The sequence below is a fragment of the Cygnus atratus genome, chromosome 1 (genome assembly GCF_013377495.2).
Source record: "Cygnus atratus isolate AKBS03 ecotype Queensland, Australia chromosome 1, CAtr_DNAZoo_HiC_assembly, whole genome shotgun sequence".
Lineage (NCBI taxonomy): Eukaryota > Metazoa > Chordata > Aves > Anseriformes > Anatidae > Cygnus > Cygnus atratus.
In genome coordinates, this window is record NC_066362.1 from 86,118,011 (window position 1) to 86,130,267 (window position 12,257).

General features: G+C 45.5%; 1 protein-coding gene across 1 annotated transcript; it reads right to left on the minus strand.

The window, feature by feature from the left end:
- Positions 1-661: 661 nt before the first annotated feature.
- Positions 662-9,399, minus strand: LOC118244993 (uncharacterized). Its single transcript, XM_035540529.2, has 6 exons — positions 9,339-9,399; positions 8,194-8,469; positions 6,114-6,362; positions 3,023-3,160; positions 2,303-2,422; positions 662-822 (listed from the first exon to the last, which is right to left on the minus strand). Exons 1-6 carry the CDS (start codon positions 9,397-9,399, stop codon positions 662-664), a joined length of 1,005 nt encoding a protein of 334 aa, XP_035396422.1.
- Positions 9,400-12,257: the final 2,858 nt, after the last annotated feature.

Below are 12,257 nucleotides of genomic sequence, written 5' to 3' on the forward strand. Positions count from 1 at the left end.
CAGCCCCCTGCTATCACAGGGCATCAGGATGTGAGCAAGCCAGCAGCGCTTCCTGCCCACCGCTTCACACCTCACGCAGTCCGTGGTGAGGCCCAAATCTCAACAGGGTCTGGAGCTCAGAGGAACACTTCAGATAAATACCTGGCACAGCAGATACTTAGCTGAAAACTTGGTCAAACTCTTTGCAAGGCCTGTGAAAAAATGCCTTGAAATCTCCTGAGAAAAGGCTCTCTCAGGAAATTTCTGGCAGGTCCTCATTTCTATCTGGGGCCAGCGTGCTACCACAATCCACCTGTCCCTTGCAGGAGCTACTGGCTGGCAAAGATGGGGGAAGGCATGAAGAGGGCAGGGAGCAGGAGGTATCACCCATCCAATCTCAGGCTGTCCTCAGGGCTCTATCATGTAACTGCAGATCTGCTAACAGGCAAAGCACCAGAGAGCTGCCCAGTTTTGTTAGGGAACCTGCCAGCCCATGGCAGCGTGGCCTTGGAGCCACACATGGTTTTGTTTTGTTTTGAAATGAGGTTATAGCAGGCCTGACACATCGCGTCTTTCCCCTGCTAAAATTTTCCAGACCAATTCTTACACACAGTGAGACTATGGGATGCAAAGGACGGGTGTCACAGGCTTCAGGAGAGGGTGAAACAGCAACCATGTCACATCAGTCATCAGTTGGGTCCGGGAAACAGTCTGAGGCATGTTCCTGGCTTTCCACATAACCTATCATCTCCTGTTCTGGCATTTCCTCAGGTTCTACCACCACTGGCAAATTTTCTTCCACCAGGGGTGGGGGCTCAGTGCCTGGACCAATCTGGGCAGCGTCTGGAAAAGAAGGGGGAAACAGCTTACACGTGTGCAACACATTCATCCCTGGGGAAATTACCCCCTCCCCTCCCCAGCCCTCAGTGCTGCCAGCTGCCCAGCCAGATCAAGCACCCCCCTCCCCAGGCTTCTACAAGCCACATTTCAATATGCTTCATAACTACTGACTTACGGAGCTCTCTCTGCAAGACATGTTGGTGCTGAAGCTCTCTGGACCCAACAACCCAAAATATACCAAAACACCAAAGCCAAATCTATTCAGTTTTATTTGAATCATAAAAGCTAGCTAAATGTACACATTTTTAATATGTTCTCACCTTAACACTTCCCACATGCAATTCTGCTTTTACTAATTTGTAGAAAAATTAAATATGGGATGTTTTGTTAGTCAAACTGATACTGTGGAATTTTTTAAAATAGAAACAAGTTCTACATTATTAATATATTAATATTAAACAACTACCTGAATGACTTGCATTTTTTTTCCCCTTTCTTGCACTACATTCAACAAATGCTTCTTTAACAATGATTTAATTATGACGCTTCTTTAATAAGTGCTTTTAATAAACTGAAGGCAGGGCAAAGAAGCATATAAAGATAGACAAAAAGCACAGATGAGCAGGTGAGAGGCCATGCATAGTACAGCGAAGGACACAGGGAGCAGAGGCAGCAGAGCTGAGCTATGACCTATGTAATGATGTCTGTGCTGGACCTACTTCAGCTCTTGATGATGCATTACTAAGGAAGGTGTTGCCAAGCATTCATGTTTGTGACAAATTTGAGGGAAACGTAATGCAAAAAGCAGAGTATTAATATCGAGTGCTCACAGATTTCTGAAAGGTTTTTATTGCTGCATTCTCTTGACCACACTATACTAAAGCTGTGGGGTTTTATTATCGATTATTTTGAAGGATATAAAATGTGATTGTATTCCTATTTTGGCCCCAGTTTAAGGAAATGTGTAAACCTCTGACTTTGATAGGATTTAGCCCTGTTTACAGCATATTGGTAGATGCTGTCCCAAAGACGACATCTGCCTACTGAAACATTGCTGATTCTTATAAAATAAAACTGATGATAACGGTGTGGGGGGGTGATAAAAATTGCAGGAAAGCTGCTAATTTGGGGGATGGGGGTTGCTGGTTTTTTTTTTTGTTTGTTTGTTTTGTTTTCATGGGACATTTTAGCACGGGATACAGTGGCACAGAGAGCATACAACCTGCTGGCAGCACCCTCTGCAGGACACTCACGAGAAGGCTGCTGCTACATCCCACAGCTGGGTGAGGGCAAGAGCTACCCAGTACAGCACCGATAGGCGACCTGCTGCAACTTCTGTCACCCAGACAGAGTGCAGCGGCCTAGCAGTCCTCACTAGCTAGCTTCAGGCTTCCCTCTGCAGCCAGGTCCCCCCCGCTGTCACACACGTTCATTTCACCCTCCTCAGCAGGCTGTCTGGCGTGAAACAAGTCACTGGACGCACCCGGCACTGGAGGGCAGTCGATTTGGGCAGCTTGAGCCTCCACATGGTCTCCGTTGGGGGGGCTCTTCACAGCTTCACTGGAGACCACTGACATTGCTATTCCGTCATCCTTTTCATCCTCTGCAAAGCCAAAATGAGAAACTTGAAGGGAAGAGGCCCCCCGGCCCCTGGCAGCGCTGGCACGTTCGTTGTGAGGCCAGGCCTCCAGCACACACTCACGGCTCCCCCTCACATGGTGCTGGCTCCGCTCCCAGAGCGGACAGCTGCCAGCACACAGGGCCACTGCCGGCCTGCCAGAGACCAGCCTGGCCGTACTGGCAGGATCACAGCTTGAGGTGGCCACGCAGGCAGAGAGCACTTGGGGACAGGTGCTGACAGAGGACGGCCAGCAGAAGCCATCAGGTTCCTTCAGAATCAGGCCCAAACGAGGCTCAATTTTCTTGCCCATACAAAAAGTTTTGCTGCGTTTCTTTCTGGCACATGCTAGCAAACGTGAGCTGAAGAAGGGAAAAGCACAGTTTTCTTCAAGACCCCATCAGTCCTAGCAGTTGCCTGTCAGCGAGTAGGTTTCTGCTCCACTGGGTCAAGGGAGAGCTGGATGGAAAACGAGTACCCACCGAGGTGAGGCCAGTTCATGCTGGGGCTATTTCCACCCCAGCCCGTAGACACACTGCCCCTTCTGGGTGACCCATCCCAGGGGCAACAGAGCTCCCCACTCACCTGAAGGCACTGGGATGAACTTGTGCTTCCTCTTCATGCAGCAACAGATGACTGAGGACACAACCACCACCAGGATAGCTGCACCCCCTGCACATCCTGCCAGGATGTAAATGAACAACGGGTACTGCAGCAGGTCTCCTGCAAGAAGGACAGCATTGTTAGTTGCCAGGGCAGGCAAGCGTCTTTCTCCCAGCTGGAGAAAGCCCCACGGCCAGATTGGTGCATGTGGGCATTACTGTTGCTTTGGATCAAGGATGTTTGAGAGGAATTATGAGCTGTAGCACATCGTCATATATGTCACATCGTTTAATCGTGGTATGGAATTTTTCATTATAAAAAGACTCGCACAACTATGCTGTGTGCATCTGTTTCTGTCTACTCTGAACAATATCTCAGATAATCCACACTTCCTCAAATTTAATGGAGGAGGTGGTGGTTTTAAAGATGCTACATTTCAAAAAGTTTTGTGAAAACCAGAAGCACAGAAGGAGACCTAAACTAGCATCTCCTGCTGAAAGAAGAGCCACAGTCTGCCCTCAGTGCTCAGAGTATGCCTCAGAGAATTCACTTCAGATAGCAGTATAGCAACTATGCCAACCTCAAAGAAAGCGCAGGTTCTGATCTGACTTTATCAGATAGACACAAGAGGATACAGACACCAGGGCCTCTAAAGCATGCTAAACCTCACCATAGCTTTTTGAATCATTGGGACCTCTTCTTGCCTGCTACTCAACCCCTTTGAACAAGACAGCAGTAGCTTCACATAGTGAGGCTGAACAGCTAGGAACCAGACCAGCTATCCAAACACAGCACTTCTTCACTTTCCCTGCATCTCTCTTTTTAAAAACACACTGGCTAAACTCCGGGCAGCGCCACTCAGGTTCCTCCAAGAAGGCTGCAGACAAGCTCCTTTCTGAGCTGGGCACAGCACAGCGCCAGCACGATTCTCCTGCTCGGCCAGCCTCTGTAGGGACAGTTAGCACATTTTTAAGAGTCTAGGCTCAAAATTAAACTTTCAGCAAATGAGAAATCATTGCCCTGATCATTTTATTTCCTTTTTGAGGAAAGCTCAAGAGAATATTGTCCAAGGCCTAAAATATGTTGAAAATGGTCCTGAATATTTCTTTTAAAAATGCCATTTGTTCAGAAGGTCTTTCCAAGAGGTATTATGTTAAAAATCAGAAATAAAACAGGCACTAATTAAAATATGAATAATAAAATCCTTTTATGTATGTTGACTTGTTAACTTCTGAGCCATTTGTTTTAGATCCTCCACAATGAGAGCCCTTTGGTGCCTTGGAAATTTATAGTATTTCTGCCAAATTGTTTTAAACACTTAAAATTAATTTCATCAGCCAACAGGTTGCCCAAATGAGTGATTTTACAATAGATCTCGTATCTGAATTGGAACAACTGTGGAAAAACTATATTTATCCCTTTGTCTGGAACAAATAACTCACAAAATGAGTTAGTCTTTAATTCATTTAATTGAACTTATTTCTCTCCATTTTTCTAGTATCCATAACAGCTTTATCGCACTTCTTATGAACACGGCTGCATTTGGTGACTAAAAAGTAAAAATGCTGCTATTTCCTTTCTCTCACACCCTTCCCAATACATGTTTATGCATGTGCTCATCCCAACAGAGCTATCACCAAACCCCCTCGTGGGCTTTTGAAGAGGAAATGAGAAACTGATATCACACCCAGGGAATTGGGCAGCCACCCAGAATAAACAATGGTAGCTGTCAGCAGTCGTGTAGTTTATCACAGGGCTTGATTCAGAGCTCATGGACATTTGCATCCTCACTCCCCAGTGTCTCAGTTAACTTGGGTCTGACCATGCTGAACAACTTTTGGCCAATTCAACTGGACAAAATTAGGACTGTTGCTCCACAATCACAAATGCCAAACTTGTACAGGCTGGCCTGCAGCACCAATGCAACCAAGCATAAACAGCCCATGGCATTTCTGTCAAGTGCCAGAACACAGAATTCTGTGCTTAGGTCAGTATTTTTGCTTTTATACCAACTCTATGCCAGCCATGAGAAAAGACAGTACCCAATCTGCTGCAGAGTTGGAGCATTTCAGACAATTTCTAAAACACTAGGTGCTATTGCACAGTACAATTTCTCTAGCAGCAAAGCTTTGTTAAATTACTTATGACTAAATTAATCAAAAATCTTACGGTTAAATTATGTTATCCTGACACAGTTCTGATGACCATCTTCACTGCCAGAGAGGACAAAAACCTTCAGATCTTCACTACTGGAGATGCAAGTGAATATCTAATCAATTTGATTTTGTTCTTTATTAGAAGTCAGCTTACAACACTGACCAGTGCTTTGCATCTTGAGGTTATGGCAGTCCTAGGATGCAGATTTACTGTTTCATTACAGCATGGTCTCATTCAAGCAGGTTACTCAGCATTTATGGAGAGCTTGCAAAGGGATCAGGTCATGGCTTTCTCACAGAACTACATACCCAGGCAGGGACAGAGATTTTTTTTTATTTTTTTTTTATTTTTTTTTTTAAGTAAATGACTTGCATCTTTACCTCACCTCTGATAATGCAGGGCCGATAAAGGTATTTATATAGTCTGGTTTATCTTTGTGCTGCTGGTCTAGACAAGGAGAAAGATGAGGCAAAACACCTCAGCTGAGTCCAGCAGCAACAGGGCTGAATTAGTAGAAGCGTTTTTTCCAAGGATGTTGCAGAAATTGGAAAGCAGTGAGGGTAACGGGTGAATGTCAGAGTAGGAAGAATCTTGTGTTTCTACACTGACTCTTAAGAGCATGTAAAATCTCCATCACTAGAAGTAGAAAAAGAAATACAGAGATCCTTCCCTGCAGCAGAGTAGGGTAGAAGGACCTGCTGAACAAACTTTCACCCTTTCTATGACTGTAGCCTCAGTCTGAGACAGAGCAGGAAGAAGGAAGTCACTGGGACACTTTCTAATGGAGGATGTGGTAAGTCTGGAAGGCAGCTGCCCGAGGACAGAAGACCTTATTTTTTATGCTGACAGCAACAACTCCTAAGATTCCCACCACAAGAGACCAAGAGGGAGATTTTCTGGCATTGCCATTACTCACCATAGTTGCAATACAGCACAATGGGCCCGCACCTCGAGACGCTGTTCCTGTGGTGAACCTCACATACAAATTCCCCAGGCATGGTTTTGTCCAGGCGAACCTTCTTCCCACCATCCTTAATGCAAGCCTCGGAGGTCTTCAGCTCACTGCCATTCAGCAGCCACTCAAATCTCATCCTCTCGTTGCTGGGCACGTTGCAGGACAACTCTCCGGTCCCATTGGGGAAGCACTGGATAGCAATGGCTGGCTCTGGTCATGCAGCACGGGGCAACAGGAACAGGGAGGGAAGAGAGACAATGAGCAGACTCAGCACTGACTGAGAGCTGGGCAGGAGCTTTTCCTACCAGGAAGACTCCCACAGCATTTGCTGTTAGCCAGGGGGCACAGCAATCAGTAAACACTCTTCAGGGCCTGCTCCCAGCCCTCGGCAGCACTCACCCAACCCTACTGCTGACTCTTGGTCAATGTTTTGGGGACACCACAAAAATACAGCCTCTCTTCATTTTCCATGTAGAAACTGACAAAGGCAACAACAGAAACCCATGATCTGAGGATCGTGGACACACCCTAAGCATCTGGTGACCAGAGGCTTTCTCCATAATCAATGGATAACTGTAGCTTCAGAGGAGAGTCAGACCTCTCCTTGACCAGGTACTTTTGCTGTCATTGTCTCTACTGTTTTAGTGAGGAATTAGTAGAGATCATGTCTAACATAGGTACCAACACAAGACACCCACAGTTAGATAGAACGGCCCAGACTAGGACAACCGAAACTGAAGCAATGCATCAACAATCATATTGTGTTTTCCTGATTTTCTCTCTTTCAGTCTACTCTAAGGAGCCAAGCTATTTCTGATATTTGCCACTTTGCAAATACAGACTAACCAGAGAGGTTGTATGGTTTTATGACCATAAGAGTCACATTGAGAATATCTATGCAAATCATCTATGTAAACAAGCTCAGAAATCACCCTCCTCAACTATGACATCAACTTCAACTAAAATTACTGCCTCCAGAAATACCTTTGCTGTGAAATTGTTTCCCTGACTTTATGTGGCAACAGAACACAAGGAGGAGACAAGTTCCCAGAGTAAATTCACTGAAATAGAGGTAAAAAACAAAACACTTTGCAATCTTTGCCTACTTCCAGTCTAAGCCCCTGATCTTTTTTGCCAAGGAGTCACATCTTTGACCTACTCTCTGTGGCAGTTCTGCTTGTTTGCACTTGAACAGCGTAAGGATTCATTTGTCTTCACTGAGACCAGTTTGCTTTGACATTTTCATTACACTTTCATGCGCTTCAATTTCTCTTAAAAACTAATAAGTGAAAGTTCTGTAAAAGGAACGGTGGAGATGAGGACAAGACCCATGGTTAGTGGCTATCTAGAGCACTGTTCAGCCAGGGGCTGAACCTGTTTAAGCCTTCTCTGTATTAACCCAAGCAACAAGCTGGATTGTGTGTCAGTGACTTCATTTCCTTCTTTTCAGTCCACAGGTGGATGACCAGGCAAATGAAGGGGAGTGGGAATGCTGAGGCCATGGCGATGACATCAGAGAGACTTGCAAGGTAAGGTACCTACTGCAGGTCTCTACACAGACCCAGAAGACACTGACCTCAAAGCTGATAGTGGGCAGGAAAGAATCAGAAAATCATACCTGGACTCTTTCAATACCTTTTCTCAACTGCACAAAGCCGTCTCTTCATGAAACCCATCAGGAAGATTGCTCTAGAAATGGACTGAAATCTCCAGCTGCATGTCTATATACTGTAGACTCAGCTTTAAAAACACTTGATGCTGCTGCCTCTTACATCAGGAAAAAAAGTACATAGCTCAACTGACTGGCTACTTGAAGGGAGGCTCAACAGACAGGAAAGACTGACAACATGGATGCAAAAAGCATTCTTTAGCTTACGCTTACCATTCCCGCTCTCTGAGACTTATGAAGCTGTGCCTTCTGTTCCAGAGGCACCTATAGCTCCTGCAAGCTCAAGAGGTATCTTAGAAAGAAATTCAAGGCAGCAGCTTCCAGACAGGCTCACAGGTTCACAAGCTATTTATTGTTAACAAAGTCACTTACCAAACACTTTCAGTGCAAAGGATTTGCTGATGTTGTTAAAAACAAATTCATAATTTCCTTCATCCTCCTTCTCCACAGTCCTTAGCACTAGAGAGCCATTCTGCAAGTTCAGACGTCTGTAACGTGTGCCACAGCCAGCCAACCAAGTACCATTTACCATATCTACGAAGCATCTCTCATTGTCCTTGCTCATTTTGGAGAGGTTCTGCAGGTTTTCAATTCCTACAGAAAACATTGCTGAGCTGCCGCTGAGCACACTAGTCGTGGTGACAGAGCCTGGAAGAAGAGCGCAGAGTGTGGGCATTGAGCTTTCTGTGTCCGTCTGTCTGTCATCCATCCTCAGCTGCCCCCCCCAAAGGGCAAAAACTGAGGTGAGATGTAAGAGGGACCCACCCCTGGGGACACCACGAATCAAAAAATCAGAGGAGCAGGAAGGGCGACAGTATGCCTTCTATAAAGGCTAGCTTTCTTCCCTGCTACCGTGAGGGTCGTACACACACCATGCACACAGTGACACAAGTCTGAACAGCTGGTCTTTCCTCTCCCCGAATTTTACATGACCCTACCCTCTATCTACCACTTCTCCTGATTGCTGAGTGTCTGTGCAGAGAAAAATGCTTAGAGCATTAATGCCATAGGTCTAGTGTAGATAGTAGCAGAAGCAATTGCTGCTTGCACAGCTTCTTTTACCCAAAGAGTACTGTCGCAGTGTCAGCATGAACAAGCCTCACGGTATCCCTGGACGTTATTAAGTTGCTGTACTCAAATCATAGATGGGTAAATGGCAGGGTGACAGCAGCTCAGGGACTGACCCAAGGTCACAGTGAGTGTTAGGAACAGGACCACATTGCTCTCCACCCCTCCAACCAGCATTTTGCATACAAGGATCTTAAGTTCTCCATTGAAATGCTTTTACAGACACAGTACACTGGGAACGTACTATATTGTTAGTTATAATTAGTTTACTTAAAAAAATAAATATACATCTTCCCATAGTCCGACTGCCCCTTTCATGCATTAGCAGTTACACTACTTGATGTATCCCAGAGCCTGGTAGAGTCCTTAAAGATCTTGGAATTAAATTAAGGTGTCCACCTATCTAGGCAAATCTGTGCCACAATGCCATAAAGAAAAATCCCACTTACCATCAGTAACAGTTATTATCACCAGCAAGCACTGCAGAATAAAAGGAGAGTTGAAATCCATTTTAAAGAGCTCCTTGCATCATATGCAGAGATGATGATCTGGCTCCAGAGCTCAGTGAATATAGCGTTCAGGAAATGATGTCAGAAGCAAGAGTGAAAAAAAAAAAAAAAAGAAAAGAAACCCCATACCGGACAGATTGAATAATGTTACAAAATAGACCTGCAAGGTTTTGGGTGACTGAATTCAGACTGAGCCGACATGAGCCACAATGTGCTTTGCAAAGTCCCGCACCTTGGAGCGGGTTGCAAGTGTGAGAATAGGACTGGGAGGTGAGGAGAAGGAAAAGCTCTTCTGGTCAACTCACCCCACCTAGCAAGATGCCAACGCAGAGACTGGGCAAAGGGGAAAAACCTGTTTCTTTCAGTCTTTTACACTTTACTGAAGTACAGAATCCCCACGTAGGGAATAGGAGTCTGTCCAGTCAGATAAAGCACTGCATATACAGGCTGATTTTCTGCAGTACCAACAACTGTCCCTCACCGAGATCCTCACCAGCAGTAGGTGTGGGAGAAGATTCTCCCTCTGTATACAAATATACCTTGCCAGTCTGAACTTTGCTGGGCTCTTCCAGTGTTGTGATGGTACCTGCCAGGCAGGAAAAGGCTCTCTGTACAACCACCCCAAGCAAATACAGGCTACAGAAAGCTAAGTTGCATTGCAAAACCATACCAAATACAGCCTGAAAGCTATTTCGGCGCTGTTTGGAGTACAGCTCCCAGAGATTAGACCAAAAAGCCAACCCCAAAGAATCACTGTGGAACACGTATCCACAGGGCCAGTGCGACTGCCCCACTTTGTTCACACTCACTGAGAGGACTTAAAACTCACTGGTATTTCACACAGAGCGAGGAGGAGGAGTGCTGCACACAAGCAACGCAGCAGAACCTGCCACAGCGTTAGAGCCAGCATCTGGATGTTCTCAGACACGCTTAGCAGATGTGCTTGGGAACATCTGCGACGGGAGTTCAGGATGCAGCTGGTGATCTTATGCTTTTGTGTTGTTTCTCTGGACACGCAGCCCAATGAGTTAAGGAAGCTCCACATGGTGCAATTCTGTATATAGGCACGATTCTAAGAAATAGTTAAATCCCTTACATGTGCTGTTTTTCAAACAGTTTGGCTCTGCTTGATAATTCCACATTTTAGCCAGTGGTTTGGCCCCTCCAACTTCTTAGCAATGACAATTAAATCTTAATACCTTGTGCTCCTAGCGTCTAAAACCTACAAGTTAGTTCAAGGCTACCACAGCATCATCCTGTCTTTACCATACATGCATAGGACAGTCCTAAATTGATCTACGATGTGACAGAAATAGCCTTCTCTGAGAAAAGCAGTGAAGTGAGTCTTTAGACACTTGCAGCAGAGCAGTGGAAGGAGGAAAGAGAAAAGTATTTACAGCAAGAAACACTTTCATTTCCTTCTGTTCAGCTGAAATTACTTGAAGAAACTCTCCCTCCAAATACTGCTGCAAGACTGCGGCTAACCATCTGCCTTGGATGTGCGTGTCCATTTTCATTTCACCTCCACGTTTGAAGGGCAAGCTGGTTGAGCTTAGGATTGCAGTGCTATGGTGGAGACAGGAGGCAAAAAAGACGGCATGTGCAAGGGTCGCTTCAGACTAGAATTCCAAAAAGCTCAGAGCCTCAGAAAAACAGCAAAAAGCAGAGGGTGTCGGCCCACAGCAAAATCCAGCAGAAGTTCACCTTCTCTCCTAGTCAATGACAGCAGCCTTGCAGAGCTCATTTGCAGATTTGTAGTGAAATGAAAGAAAAAAATACGGCCTTTCTGCTGTAGCTTTTTTGTTACAGAATAGACTCTGCATGACGGTGACATTGTGGTGTCCTGCATTTAGTCTCCCTCGCAGTGACTCCAGGGCAAACGAGTACATTTATGAGTTCAATATTTCTGACTGCTAGCGCCCCATACATCACGCAGGGTATGAAGTCCCATTAGGCTCCTTCTGTCCCTCAACATCCTGGCCAGTGAAAAAAAGAAGTCACAGCCAGGATGAAGATGACTGCGCGTACACTGTCTGTGTTGCCATCAATCAGCAGTCCCTTCTTAAAATCAACTCTCCCAAATTTTGTACATAAGGAATTTTTAGATGAGACTAGACACTAACTTCTGACATTAACTAATGAATGCTCACAACACCCCTAAGTAGCTGGAGAAAATACTTCCCCTTTTTATATAAAGATGCATGAAGTTTTCTGTGACAAAAAACACCTTGTGAGGCTTAACAGAAACCACAAGAAAAAAAAGTAATTTGCAGTTGGAAGGTGAACTAAAATCTTTTTTACTTGGTGAGCTGCAAGCTCAGAGGGCCATTTTGCCCTTACAGCCGCTAATGGCATAGCTAACCACTTTTAACAGAGGAAGGACACTCATTCCCTATACAAGTCCCTGTTGGAGCACAAGAGACTGAGAGACCTGAGCTAGTAAAGTAGGAAATAAGCTGTGAAGCACTGTGAAGTAAATTTGTACATCTGAGCTCTGCATACCTTCCTTTAAATAGGCAGGTGACCGCCAGCAGCGCACCTATTTTTACGGCTACAAATGCACGCAGCCTGCCTTCACACAGGGGGAGGTTGCAGAGCCCAGCACCGCAGCCTCTGTGCATGGAAATGAAAACAACACAGCAGCTCTGGTGATGCACAGGACCACCTCCACAGGCTGCAGCATCGCCCCCATGCCAGAAAACCCACAGCTCGGTTGCTCAGCTGTGCAATGGTACGGCCATGACCTACAGAGCTGCAGTCCTGGGAGGAAGGAGGCCTGTTGCCCTGTTAGCTTTGCTGTCCCATCCACACCTACATCTATCGGTGCATGAGAAAAAAAAATTAACATACTTTGAGTGC